This window comes from Lichenostomus cassidix, chromosome 8 (genome assembly GCF_008360975.1).
Source record: "Lichenostomus cassidix isolate B80296 chromosome 8, HeHo_3.0, whole genome shotgun sequence".
NCBI classification, from domain to species: Eukaryota; Metazoa; Chordata; class Aves; order Passeriformes; family Meliphagidae; genus Lichenostomus; species Lichenostomus cassidix.
In genome coordinates this window covers 4562112-4576561 of record NC_139489.1, presented here as the reverse complement: position 1 = coordinate 4576561, position 14450 = coordinate 4562112, and the positions used below count along the sequence as shown (strand labels likewise).

The 14450-nt window shown below is 53.3% G+C and overlaps 1 protein-coding gene across 5 annotated transcripts; it reads right to left on the bottom strand.

The window, feature by feature from the left end:
- Positions 1-3232: 3232 nt before the first annotated feature.
- On the bottom strand, positions 3233-13553 carry CDCP2 (CUB domain containing protein 2). Of its 5 annotated transcripts, none has more exons than XM_085067538.1 (7): positions 13421-13553; positions 12668-12801; positions 10670-11017; positions 10240-10584; positions 9434-9787; positions 6716-6894; positions 3233-6528 (listed from the first exon to the last, which is right to left on the bottom strand). In XM_085067538.1, exons 2-7 carry the CDS (start codon positions 12741-12743, stop codon positions 6214-6216), a joined length of 1617 nt encoding a protein of 538 aa, XP_084923664.1. In that variant the 5' UTR covers positions 12744-12801; positions 13421-13553; the 3' UTR covers positions 3233-6213. The 5 variants fall into 5 exon arrangements, with proteins under 5 accessions (XP_084923664.1, XP_084923667.1, XP_084923662.1 ...); XM_085067541.1 differs by having other exon boundaries at positions 10670-11063; positions 13421-13429; XM_085067536.1 differs by lacking the exon at positions 13421-13553 and adding an exon at positions 13149-13300 and having other exon boundaries at positions 10670-11063.
- Between the last annotated feature and the right edge of the window lie 897 nt (positions 13554-14450).

The window sequence follows — 14450 nt, the reverse complement described above, 5'->3', positions numbered from 1 at the left end:
ATGTAAAAGCTGGCAGTAACATTTGGGCCGAGGGTTCACAGACTCAGCTTTGCATAAAACTGTCTGGAGGAACTGGAAAAGAGCCCCAAGAGCTGGACTCAAGACCCACAGCACAGGAGGAATTCAGGGAACCAGGGAACACTTTAAGGACAAAAACCAGAAAGGAAGGTGAGGAAAGAAAAAACAGAGATGGGAAAGCAATAGGCCAAAAAGGACTTCATTTTCCCAAAGGGTGATGCTGAATGTGACAACAGGATACTTGATACCTTGCACTAATGAAGTTTTTAATCAGTCTATAAAAACCAGATTCCCTCCCTGGAGCAGCCTCACCTGCACAACTGTGTTTATTTATGCCTTGGGTTACCTGCTGGATCAGTTTGCTGCTCCTTGGCTCTTCCTTCCCTCCCGTGGGTGATGCAGCCCAGTCTTCATGCTGGCTAAGCCCTTCTAGATTAAAAGGGAGGATGAAGGGGCTGAGCAGTGGCTCCCTTGTGCTCAGTTTTTCTGGCATGGAGCCTTTGAAATCCCTGTTTTTTACAGGGGAAACATTAAATGAGGGAGGCACCCAATCTAGAGAAAAGTTCATATTTTTCCCTTTTATCCTCCAGGTTAATCCCACAGATTCCTTCCAGCAAAGGGGTGCATACATAAAGCTGGCAGACCTCTCAGCACCTGCTGCACCCAGCAAAGAAAGGAGGGAAGCACCTTCTGAAGGTGTCATCTCCTGATCCCCCTCCCCATGCTTGGGGAACACAGGGTGGGCTCAGGGCAGCACCAGGAGGGATGGAAGAGGGAATTCACTCCTGCCAGAGCTGACTTCTGACCCTGGCTTCTGAAGAGCAAATTTGGGAAGGCAGGAGGTGACGGCTTGCTCTGTTCCCCATCAGCTGGCACAGCTCAGGAGAGCTTTGTCCTGCTGCAAATTACTTGGGTGAAAGAAGATGGGAGTAGACAAGATCCTCCCTGTCCTTTGGAAAAGAGAATGCACAGCAGCTCACCAGTTTTCATCTTTCAAGAGGCTCTTCAAAGGTTTCTTCACAAAGAGCCCAAACTTTTAGATCTCATTTGCTTCCCTGGCAGCCCTGTAATATGAAGGGTTGGCTAAACTGGCCCTGGATTAAGAGACATTAAGGCAAGGAGCAACCACAGATGTCCTTTGGAGCCCAAAGGAGGCTCTGGGAACTTCCAGGGTATGTTATGGATCAGGAACTGGGGGCTGGAGCAGTGGAGGGACAGAGGGAAGCAGAAGAGAAGAGCTAGAGGGAGGGAAATGAAGGAAGGAATTCCTCAGCCCAGCTGGCCACAGCCAGCAAAACCTTGCTCCTCCATGCCAGGCACAGCAACATTCAGGTGGATGAACTAGCACTGCACAGGAGGGGAAACTGAGGCACAAAGGAACTCAGGAAGCAAAAAAAGGGAAGCCATGCTGGGGCCACACTGCAGTTAATGATGCTCTAATTCTTGTGCTGGCAGTCCCCTGAACAACAACCACGGTCTCTGTCAATTAAATTAGATTATGGAATGATCCTTGCTAATTATATATTATTATCTAGCAAGCAGATATTTCCCTATAAAGGGTGCTCCTATAATGGACAAACACTGTGCCTCTAGCACAGCCAGGAAGAAAAAAAATAAAAAGCCAAAATAATTTTTGCTGTGGCCAATATTTTGCCAAAGCTGGAATGTTCACATTGCAAACACTGCACTCCTGTCCCAGATAGAGGAAAGAGGAGGAGGAGAGCTGCAACATGCAGAGCCAGCCAGAGAGACAAGGCAGGATCAAATCTGCACCCCCAAAGCTGCCAGAGAGACATGACTGTAAGCTCAAAATCCAGCTGTGAACTCTCCCACCCATCACAGTGCACTCAGCCTCCACACACCAAAATCCCCACAAGCAGGGCCCTCGCTGTCCCTGGGGCTGTGATGATCAGGAAACAGGGCTTAAAATAAGCTTGGAAAACAGCTCCCGGTAAATGCCGTCATTGCATTTTTAATTGTCCATATGCTTGATCCATTATGTTTTCCCAGATGGCTGGGCTGCTTGACTACTGCCTCCTCATCTGTGCCACCACGGCCAGGGTCTCCAGCAGGTACCTGGATCCCCAAGGTAGGGAAACCCTCATGGCAGGATCTGTGTCACTGTGGCCACTGTGGGTACCTGGTGAGCTCTGTCCTTCCACACCCACTGACCCTTCCACGCCAAGCTCCTGGGGAGCCATGACTGGCTGCATGGCAGAAGTGGCTGGTGACCTCCTGGCCTTACACACCAATCCCCAAGAAAACCACCCCAAGGAGCAGCAAACCCACCCCTGCTCCAGCCCACGAACAACCAAAAAGGTTTGAGGAGAGGATGCAGGGGAAGCCCAGCCAGCTTAATTCCTGGCATTCCTGGGGAAAGGGAAAAATAAAGAGCTAAAGCAGGGTGGAAGTGGTTCCTCCTGGCTTGGTGGTCTTTAGTTGTGCCCCAGTGTGGGACTGAGGCTGGCTGGGCAGTGCTGAGGGCCAGGTTTGCTCTGGGGCTGTCAGGGCTACCAACCTCAGTGCCCAGAGCCATCCCACGTGTGTCCTGCATGGGAAGCAAGGAGCTTGCAGGCAGCCACTCTCCAGGCCTTCACACCTCCGCTTTTGGAGCTGAGGGATTTTGGGAGGGGTGGAAGACACAGAGCATGCTCCCAGCTATGGGTACCTTTGGAAAGAAGGGGAAAAAAACCCGAATTATTATTCAAAGCAGCAGGGTTTGTGCCCACTGAGGGAGCTTAATGCTGCACACCAGCAGCACCCTCAGTCATGGGGTTCAGCTCCAGCACTAGCTCCCTGGGTGTCACAAACATGTCAGTTCTCCCAGACTGTGGGACTAGAGCATAAAAACTGAAAAGACACAAATAATCCTCTGAGCAGAGGAACAGGGGAAGAAAGGAGGACTGTGGGTGTCACCAAAGAAAACTTACAGTGAACATCACACAGAATAAACTGCCTGGGAAGGGGTGGATAATGACACCACATGCTTGCTGGGCTTCCCAGTGGGATGCCCAGTCCTGTCCAGTGCCCCAGGGTCTCCAGGCAGAGGAACTGGGGTCTTGTGCCAGCAGCAGTGCCCATTTTGGGGCACTTTCACCATTGCTCTCTTGTCCAGCACAACAGCACAAAAGCACATCCCCCACCAGCACACCCTCACAGCGTGACACATCAGGAAAACCTTCCTGGTAAACAGAGAAAACACAGAGAGCATGACTGAGATTTTTCGGATATTTTAGCACAGCTTCTCTCCGGTAGGGGCGATTTCCCCAGGGAGGGAGAGGAATAAACCAGTTGATCCCCTGGGGGCTCTTGCAGTCCTGTTTTCTATGATCTACAATTTTCCAAGAGTTCTTCACCGGATTTGCAAGCAGACATTTGCAGAGGGATGAGAGAGGCTCTCCCTTCCACACAACAGCCAAGCCTTTGTCTGCTCCGGAGAGAAGCGACTCCACGTCCATAAGCACAGCCAGGAAATGGGGTGGCTGCATCCAGCCTGGCTCAATCGAGTCATCATGCTCTAAATAAATAATCAGATGAGCAATGGGAGCGCTGCCCATGCCTGCTGCTCTCCTGCTTGCTCAGGAAGCACCAGGCAAACGTTAAGGAGGGAAACTGAGGCCTGATGTGGGAGGACCACAGGCATGGAGGAGGGAAGGAGTGCTGGAGATGGATTCCTGATATCTGTTTGCTACTCATCTGAGCAGCTTTTATATGAGAAAAAGGGCTTGTTTCATGAAAAGACCTGGGCAGTCCCCCTCCTCTGCTGGGCTCCATCCTCGGCTGGGGCAGTTTGTCAGGGAACACCTGGTTTATAGGGGATGTCAGTGAGCAAATTCCTGCAGGGCAGGGGGAGACTGAGACACAGTGGAGGATGACTGGAGGCTGAGGAGGGCTGGTGTTTGGCGAGCACCAGAGGCTTTCCTCGCTCTGAGTGGGATGACTGGCTCGAGTGGCTCACTGCTGGTGGCAGATGCAGCTCTGAATGCCATCAGAAACAAGTGAGTAAAGGGCTTTTGGAGGCATTAAACTCGCGTTAATCACCCCTTCCACGACTCCTGGATAAAACCCTGCAGGGCTGTGGGTGCTGAGGATCCCTGTGACATCCACAGGGAGCACTGCACCCAGGGATGCTTGAGTGGGTGTGAACTGGAGGCAGAACTAGAAACCCTCCCTGGGGTGAGTGCAGCACTGGTGCCTTCTGCTGTTGGACCCTGGGACCAGGTCCAACTCCTCATTTGAATGCAACACCAACAGCTACCCAGAAGAGCCTTTTCCCCTGCAAATCACAGGGTTCTGGAAGCTCCAGCTGGGCAAGGAGGTGCCTGACCTGCAAGCAAGGCTGATGCTGCTGGGTGCTGTGGGCTCCCTGCCAGGCACGAGCAGCCGCAGTGCTCACCTGTTTCTGCAAAATCTGGGCCACCAAGAAGGTTAATTATATCTTTAAGTGTCTTTCAGTTGTCAAATCTCGTAACTATGGTCTCAAGCTGACAGTTCTATACCCAGCAATTAACCAGCAGCGAGGCTTTGCAGGCAGCGTGGGGGGGCTGGCCTTGTTTACCATCTCTGCACACAACAGGCTCTCAAAACATTGCCCTAATGGAGCTTAACGGTGCTGGCAAATATTTCCCTCGGAAATCTCGCATTTGCCGACGTGTTGCACCAACAAACACCAAATCAATCCAGGCTCTGATAACGAAGGCTCCTCGTTAGGAGGCATGCGCAGCTTCATGCCTTCTTCCCTCCCCAGACACTCTCAGGGCTGCTGCAATCCAGGAGGAAAAGCTGCTCGATCATCATGCTATTCCTTTGCTGCTGCTTTCTCTGGCGCCCTGATGAACAGAACTGTCCCACAGGGAAGCAGGACATCAGTCAGGGCAGCCTTTCACAGACAGGACTCTCCTGTCTGTCCCTGCTAAATGCTGGGCTCAGCAGCACGAGGGCTTTGCTGTGCCCCTGAATGACCACACTGGGACACTAAGATCTCTCCCTGCACTGCAGTGTGTTTTACACAGGCTGGAGGAGGAGGGGTGGCCTCTTTCCACAGCAAGATTTCATGTGGCTTTGACAGACGCTGGCTCTGACCCACGGGGATGAACACAGGCTGCTCTGTGACAGCCACCTCCTCTTTGATGCTGCAGGGGAATGTCCTTTGTGCTGGGGTAGCACAAGAGGCAGGCAGGGGTTATTCAGCCATCCATCAGGGCTCTTGGCGAGGATCCCCAGTTTTCTGGAGGGGCAGATGATCACAGGATTCTTATTTTCATGCTCTCGGTGCTGAGCTCACCTTCTGCAGGGACCATGGGTGGAGGTCTGGTGTCACTGAGGTCCCAGGGAAGGCAACCCCTCCTGCCAAGGTTGTCTTTACAGGGTTACCAAAACCTCCAGGCTCCAACATCTCCCCAAGCTATAGCAGAATGTGCCCACATTTTCAGACTTCAGGAGTGATGCTGGTACAGAGTTCACAACCGTGGACACCTGAATATGTTGGAAAGGAGGAAAACACAGAGGAGAAGAGGATTGTTCTCCTCCCCTCCAGCTGCTGGCGGCTGAGGCACTCAGGTGAGTCCTGTGAGAAGGTGAGACAACATGAGAAGATCAAATGAAGAGCTCCAGGGCACGGCAAATGCATCTCATCACATCACCCGCAGACACCCAGAAACATCACCTGGGAGAACTACATGAGCTACATCTGTGTGTGCCAGGTGGAGATCCCTATAACAGCTCCACAGTCCCCCCCAAGCACGGGCTGGGAGCACAGAGAACATTTGTTGGGAATATAGCTGCATTTGGGGATGGTTTGTACCTTCAAGAATTCAGCTAGAAATAATTGACAGGAAGATTTGCAGCCATCGGCAAACAACGTTACTTTCCTGAAAGCAGCAGCACTACGGGGAAAACAAATTGAAGCAGGTGCGGGAAGAGTTAGGGAGCACAAGAATTGCATTCCTGAGCCAAATGGACAGATTGAGACAGAGGAAAACAAATTGGGAAGGGAAACGGCTGCCTACTGCCCAGATTTTTCAGGCACTAGGAGAAGGTGGAGGTTGGGTTCAGGCTCAGTTTCAGGGCCTGGGAGCTGTGCCTCTGTTTGGGCAGTTGCATTAGGGCTTAGCCTGGGGTGAGGGTGGATTTTGAGGTGCCTTTCTGCCCTGGGCAGAACTAGGATTGCAATTCCTGGTGTCTGGAAAGAGGATCCTAGAGAAGCACCAGCCCCACCACTGCGATGACCATGAGGAGCCCAGCCAGGATGCAGATGCTGATGAAGACAATGTCACTGGTGTCCTGGCTCTTGATTTCACGGGCATCCATCGCTTCCCCCTCCCGCTGCTGGGCATCCACCAGGTTTTCTGCCTGGCTGAGCCTGGATGGATCAGGGCCAGCGATAAGGGTCACTGAGGCTTCCTTCCTCTTTGGCTCACACTGCACCTCATACTGGTGGATGTCCTCCTGGTCTCCCACTGAAAAATCGATGTAGAGGGTGCTGATGATGACAGACGTGTTGTTGCGTCTCTGCAAGCCAAGGGACACAGCTCATCAGGGCTTTGTGCAGCTCCTTTTCACAGGAGGGGCTGGCCATGAATCAGGCCAGTATCTACTGGGAAAATGTGAGAGGGACTGGGAATACCTCTCCAGTACTCCAGCACAGGGCTAACCATGTGCACAGCTTGCTTTAAAGGAAGCTTTGCTGACTGCTTACCTGGGATTCGGTGCCACAGGTGTCAAACCTGGTGTGTATTTTAAAGTTCCTGCCAACCACGTGGGCTGCACAGGAGGGAGTCCCCAGATAAATCCTATTCCTCTCCAGCTGGGCCAGGGACTGCACAGGGATCTGGATGTGGAAGTCTGTGCGGGTGCAGCTGACATTCATGGGTACAACTATTGGGACAGAAACAAGGTGGACCCAGGTCAAGAGTTTTCAGGAGAAAAGGAGCTGCACCTGGAATGCAGACAGCAATCAATATCAGTATTTTAGCCCTGTCCCATGCTGAGGGCAGATGTGGATGGCTCCCAGGCACTGTTCTGCTTTCCACCCTAGGGAGAGATCTCACCATCAACCCTCTTTGAACCTCATCCTCCTTCCCAGGTCTCTGAATGACAAACAAGTGCCACCACAGGCAACACCGTTAGGCTGTCACTGCCACTCTGCATCACTGCAAAGCCAGCAGGACATTTGAGTTGCCACCCAGGACCAGACCATGAGAGCTTTGTGCATGGCTTGCTGTGGGCACAGAGCTCCCCTGCATCCTACAACACCCCTGCAAGAGACACTCTACAGTGATGCAATGGAGGAGACACATCTTGGAGGGACCCCATGCACACCCCAGAGTGATGCAGCTGCATGAGAGCCACATGGCCCTCGTGAAAGGGTGAGCTGGGGCCATGGCCCTGGGGCATCCTCCTGGTGAACGGCCCAGCCCAGGTCCTGTTCCAAGCATCACCAGCCCTGCACTGTCCTCAGAATGCTAATTTTGATGGGGAGCTGGTGAGCAGTGTATGGAGGGAGCTGCTGTTGGGCTGCCCATGATGCCAAGACGAAGAGCAAAGCAAAGGTGATCCCAGCCCCTCTCCATCTCTCTCCTTCTGGCACAGTGTTTGGCCCCTCTGGATGTAGAAAGTATCCACACAGGGAAAGAAATAGGGAGGAAAAATACCCCCCTCTTTAAAGTGAATCCTTGCTCAGCTTGAACTAACCACTTGGGCAATATGAATTATTGAATTATTCCAGGCTCCCTCTGAATCTCAGCCTTACGAAACTGGGAAGATGCAATAAAATCAATACGAAAAAATAGTGTCACTTTGCTTCGCTTAGTGCATTATAAAACCATTAGAAGATTTACCAAATATCTAAAGTGCATTAGATCAAGAGGAGGGGAAAGTGGATCCTCTCTCCTGGCGCGAAGGCTTTCATTCCATGGCCATAAATCACACACGCCCTGCCCAAGCCATGCCTTTTGGTGGGCCTGAAAGGGAACTATCTGCATGGCTGAAGGCCTGTGGGTGTAGAGGCAGGAAGGGAACTATCTGCATGGCTGAAGGGCTGTGGTGTGGATGTAGAAGCTGAAGTGTCCCTTTAGGCTCCTGAGGTGGCAGGGAGAGGCTGCTGTGTCCGGTGGGAGCAGCAGCTCTCTGGGCAGTGCTGGCAGCTGGATGTGCCATGCAGGATGTTAATCATAAGCAGATGCTGGAATCACTGGGCAAACACAGCCAGCAGGCTCAGCTCTGTGAAGGGAGGCTCAGTTCCACATCCAAGCTTTTGTCCTCCCCTAGCATGCATCTGGCAGTGTGCACAGGGGATGCAGGAGCCTTGGGCAGCTGGGAGATGTCACGTCCCTCTCTGTGATGGGACATCCCCCTCTCTCCAGTAGCACCCCATCTATCTGTCTGCAAGCTGCTCCCTCTGGAGCAGGGTTTCTCCATGACCAGGCACAGTGACACCAAGATTCTGTCCCTGCACATGGCTGTAAAACAGTGAGAAATCAGCAGGACAAGGACAGGGACAGACCTGCTGTGCACACTACAGCTTTACTAAATGTTCAGTACAACCTCTCTCCCTCCAGAGATTGCAGAGACTCAGGGCAAATCTCTATCCCATCTCTAACTCCTGGAGCCACGTATCTCCAAATCCTTTCTGCTGCACTGGAAGTGAAGAATGATTTTGCAGCTGAGGGATAAAACCCAGGGCCAGCCCTCCCAGTGCCTGTGCTGCCAGTCCAGCAGCCCTGCTCGGCTCCAGCCCTCTGGCAAGGCTGCCCCTGGCTGAATCATCCCTGACCCACAGGTCAGCTCGGATGTAATTATCTTGAAATACAACAAACGCCATAAATTTCCTGGCGTTCGAGGTGCAAAGGTTGGCAAATAGAGGAGGAAGGTTACACACTGCTCCTCCCACCAGCTGCAGAAACGCTGGCTGGGACACAGGGCATGCCAGCAGCAGGATGTGCCAGGCAGGGCTGGCCAGGTGGATTTGGGAATGTTGTGCCCCGGGGTTCCTGCCCTCCCGTGCTGCTGCCAGTGGAGGAAGGAACATGGTTTATGTCTCCCTGCTCAGCCGTGTGCTGGCAAGGCTGGAGCATCCTCGGGAGCAGGAAACAAGGTTGTGATGCTTGAGCTGGTCACCTGCTCTGGGGCTTTGGCCCTCTAAAAAAACCCCTGGTTTTCTCCCCCTCACACCCTGAGAGGAACAGGAGCATGGCAGTGGCAGAAACACAGGAATCTGAAGCTGGAAAGTGTCTCCTGAATACTAAACACGAAGTGCAGCTCACTCGCCACATCTTCCTCCACCCAATCCCTATGGAGCCACGGGCTCTGCTCCTGCAGGCAGGAACCTTCACTGATGATCCTTCCAGAAACTACACAGTCTCAGGCATGTCCCAATGGAACTACAGCACTGAGGAGCACCCAAGTGGGGCCTTACCTCCCACGTAGGAGATGGAGAAGCCCCTCCTGTTCGTGTTGCGGTCGGTGTGGAGGACCAGGAGTAGCCGGTTGCTGCGGGAGGTGACAGGTGCCAGGCTCTCCCGCCCACACCACTGTCCCAGCAGGGATCCATTCTCAGTGCCACCATCAAAGGCAGACAAGTGATCATAGTCACAGCCACCCGTCAGGCTGCTCCGGCCCTCCAGCTCCATGTCCAGGAAGAAGACCTTGATCCGGTAGCCTGGGGGAAGGCGGATGCTCCACTGGCACTTGAGGTTGTTGGGGTAGAAGTTGGGGTACTGAGGGCTGGAGAAATTCCCTTTGACAGTGGTGAACACCTCCTGGCACTCGCCTGCTCAGAGAAAAATGGGGAAGAAAAATCAAAAGCAAACCTGAAGCCCCCTGGGTGTGGATGAGCAATCACTTTTATTGCTAAAGGATGCTCTGCCCTTCACCTCACTGCTCCCAGCCTTGTGTTGGCTGATGGACAGCCAGCAGTTTTGGGGCATGGAAACTCCCAAGGTGGCCAAAATCATACAGGAGCACATGGGAAAACCCATATTCCCAGGGAACAGCATGAGCAAGGGAGAAGAGTGACTCTTGCTCAAGAGGACAGCCCAGGGCCTGGGATAGCCACAATGATACCATTTGCATTGTTTGGTTTACACTTCACACCATCCTCTCATGGGCTCTCCCCAAAACGATCCCCCCATATCATCTCCTCCTGCTGCTGCGGGAGGGAGGGAATCACCACCCCAACCCCAAGCCTGTCCCCACTGCCCCACCCCCCTGAGACCCCCGCACCCGAGTAGAAATGAGCCTTGAAGCCCCTGCCACCGATGTTGAAGTCCGACTTGAAGATGATGAGGAGGTGTGGGGTGGAGGAGACGGTGCGGGGCGGGCGGGCGCTGCCGCAGTAACGCCCCAGCCGGGGGGCAGCGACGGTGGGGCCATCGAAAAGGGCCACGTAGTCAAAGCCACAGCCTTGCCCCCCCTCCATCTGGAAGTCAGCAAACACCAGGGTGAGGGGGCCACCACCGCTGGCCCCCCCGATGCTCCAGCGGCACTCGGCATCGTTGGGGTAGCTCTCGGGGTAGCGGGGGCTGGTGATCTCCCCAGAGAGCCCCGTCAGCTGCCCTCCACAGGCATCTGCAAGGAGGCAAGGATGGTGAGGGCAGTGGAAGAGGATGAATGGATGGATGGACACTCCATGATCACCATCCCTCCCTGCTACCTTTCCTGTAGGCAGCGGCGAAGCCATGCTTAGCCACGTGCCGGTCGGAGCGGAAGACCACGGCCATGACGTGCCAGGCGGAGGAGAAGGGTGGAGGGGGGCTGTGGCCACAGAAGGTGCCCAGAAGGTTGCCCCGGTCCCGGGCAGCCCCGTTGTAGACCTGGAGGTAGTCATAGGCACAGGTGTCGTGGTACTCCAGGTCAAAGTGGCTGAAGGAGAGCAGGACGGAGGAGCCCTCGGCCACCACGATGAGCCATGTGCACTCTGTCTCGTAGGGATACAGCCCGGGGAAGTTGGGGCTGGAGAAATTGCCAGAGGGTGCTGAAAGAACTCCCCCACATTTGATGCCTGGGGGACACAGAGGTGGGTGTGATGTCCCCTTTCCAGGGGAAGCCTAAAAGAATGGAGATGGGATGGAGCACACCACCAGTTCCATCCCACCACCACTGTACCAAAACCATCCTGCAGACCTCCACTGGGCTTGTCCACCCACTCTCCCTGGAGGACAAGGGACACCTTTCACCCCTCCACGGAACCCCTTTTTCTCATGCTGCCCTGTGAGGGCTGCAGCAGGGCTCAGCTGTGCCCTTCAGCTTGTCCTGACAGTGACAGCACAGCATCCCCACCTGTTTATGGCTGAGAAAAAGGATGCAGGGAGTGAGTTTTGAAGGCTCATTGGTACCAGGCTTGCTGGTGCCCCAGCTGCCCAACCCTTCAGCTTTGTGCCTCCCATTGACCATACTCCCTCCATATAATGGTGGCATCAGAGAATTTGAGCTGAGAGAAACAGAAGTGAAGGGCTCGATGAGCTGAACAATGAGTTATGCATGTAGAGATCGATTTCCTAATGAAATCTTTATACTGAGACATGGTTATTATAAAATAAGGCTGAGAGAGGGCCGGCTGTCACCTGCCCCTGGGTCTGATTAGGGCTGGGGTGAAGGGGCTGATACAGGGGGCACATACATCATGTCTGGGAGGGATGCAGACCCTGCCTAGCCCCCAGGAGACACATGTGGGTTCCCAAACAAGGCTGGGCGCTCACTGCCATCAATCTGGGCCAAGTGTATTGCAAATCAATAGTCAGCCTGTGCACATTGCTTTTCATCGTGCTCAGTGGCACGGTGACCCCCCAGCAAGGGGGTCCTGGGATATGTGGGATGCAGCACCACGTGTGTGTGTCTGGCCAGATCAAAAATCACCTTGCTAATTACTGGGGATAGGCAATGAAGTAATATGGGGCTGGTACTAAAGGAATAATGTTTTTGAAATAAATACCCAAGAGGGGAGCCTGCAGGAGAGGTGAGTAGCCACAGTGAAGGCAGATGGATGGATTAAGGGCTGAGAGTCTTGGGGTGCTCTGGGAAGCCCAGGTGGGTGTAGGTGGGGGGTGAGCAGGCACCACAGGGCAGTGGTGTGGCCTCAGGGGTCCCTGCACCAGGGCCAGGGATGGGTTTTGATTTCTGGCACAGTCATTTTTTGAGACAAGCCCTGCCATTTTTGGGATGGGGAATTGCTTGGCCCACTCTATCCCCTGAATTACTGTGTCATCTGCTAACCCTGCCCTGCATCCTGGGGGACATTTTACCTGGGTAAGGTGAGAGGCTTATTGCATGCCTGCCACACACACACACATGCACACATATAAATGTATATGTGTATATAGATTTATATAGGCAAGTGCAACTCCAGAAGCTAACAAATCCTTCACCAAGGCACCTGTGCACCACAACAGGACAACCCCTATGTGCAATCCTCAGTAAGGTAAGCATGAAGCAGACACCCAAGCATGGAGCAGTGTCCCATGCTTGCTGCCACCACACACAGTGACTCCAGATCCCAGCTCCTTGCCCCTGGCCTAAGCCAGCCCCTCTCCCTGCAGAAGAGCTGCAACCCACTCACACCCCAGAGCCACTGTGGGACCTGCAAATGGCCCTCCCCTCCTCAGGGACCATGGATGCCCATCCAGCTCACTGGGAGCTGGGACCAGGCTCTTACCTCTGCTGGCAGCATCCCCGAGAGCCCTGCAGAGCACGGCCAGCACTGCCAGGCAGCCCAGCCCTGTGCACCCCATCCTCCAGCAGGCAAATCTCCCCTCACCAGAGCCCGAGCATCCTTTTGGAGCTGTCTATCTGGGAGGAAAAAAAACAATAAAGAGAGAAATAAATAAAAAGCAGGAGGGCTGTAGAATTAATAGCGGAATGAATAATTCATCGCTTGTTTGAATTAAGAGCAGCAAGGTAACTTGATCTATTCCTCCCTTCCTTCACTCAGTTTTAATGATCTGGATCAAATGTCCCAAGGATTTACACTATACCAGATACCTTGTCAATACACTATATTTAGAAGAGATATTAATGTTTCAGAAATGGTGTATAACGGCAATAAGTCCGGGCTGACAATATGCCCTTAAGGGGCTATGAAAATAATTTAGTTCGCCAGGCAAGGCAGCGAATCAAAATGGGAATTTCAGACTTACCGCGGAAAAGCATCTCAGGAATTAACATGATTTATACTGCGGCACCCACTGCACAAAGCCAGCTGGTGGTAAAGGCTAGAGAAACAGGGAGCAGGATTGAAACACAGCCGGCTGCCAGGTCAGCATCCCTGCAGCAGAGTCCAGGCTCAGCGGGATGCTCAGCCCGGGAAAGCGGCAGTCATGAGCACTAAAGATAGCAAATCCCACCTCCCCCGAGGAAGATTAGAGATGAATTGTGACTCATGGGCAAAAAACATCGATTATTATAGAACCTGCTAAGGCCTTGGAGAATTGCCACGTTCTTCCATGCTGGCTCACGCTTACTTCTCGCCCAGGCTCTTGGATGCACTCGGCTGAAGGTAACCAAGCTTTGGGTTTGGTGGGAAAGATGTGCTCCTTGTGCTGTGCCACATTAACTGGAGAAACCCCAAACCCAACAGTGGCTCAGTTCCTTCCCTCCCGCCCAGGAGAGAAAAGACTTTCCTGCTGCCACAGCCCACACCCACATGAATGCCAGGAAACAAAATCCCATGAGGGCCTCCCAGCGTGAGGGACCTGTGCTAAAAAAGTCACCTTCAAAGCAGCAGGGAGAGAAGCAGCAAGTATCTCTAAATCTCAGGCAGGAGACAAGTTGCATTTATTAATTAAGCAATGAGGATCGATGCCCGAGACATTTCCTGTGGATTAATGATGGGCTGGGAGGAGCTGATGGCCTGAGGTGCAGCTAAAGACCATTAACGCCAACTGGTCATGAATCCCCAGGAAATGCTCCATGCCAAGGTCGTTAAGTGCCTGCATATATTTATGGGGAATAATAACAACAAGAATATTTGTACAGGCTCTCTCCCCACTGCCCAGCCTTGCTGGTGCCATGCCGAGGGCTGCTGGGAGCATTGGGACATCCCAGCCAGGAGCCCTCTGTCCCAAGCCCAGCTGAGGCAGGGAACATTGGGTTCTGTCCTGGGGCATCGGGCACTGCGTCATCGCACCAGCACTAAGTGCACAATGGAATTGAGGAGGAGCAGGGCAGCTCTCCCTGTCCCTGGGCACTGTGCAAAGATCCTGCCCCAGTGCAGGCTCTGGGAGATGCTGCAATGCTGGCACATCTCCTGCTGACCTCCCAGGGACATGAAGAGCTTAATTAGCTGCTTCCCTAATGGCTTGGAGAGGAGGTCTGTCCTTGTCAACAAGTGTGGGCCCACACTGCAAAGATGCAGGACAGGTCTGGCTGCGGTGCAGGGGCCTCTCCTGGGTATTTTCCATTGCCACAACCCTGGTTCATCCAGGAGAAGTACTCAGCCC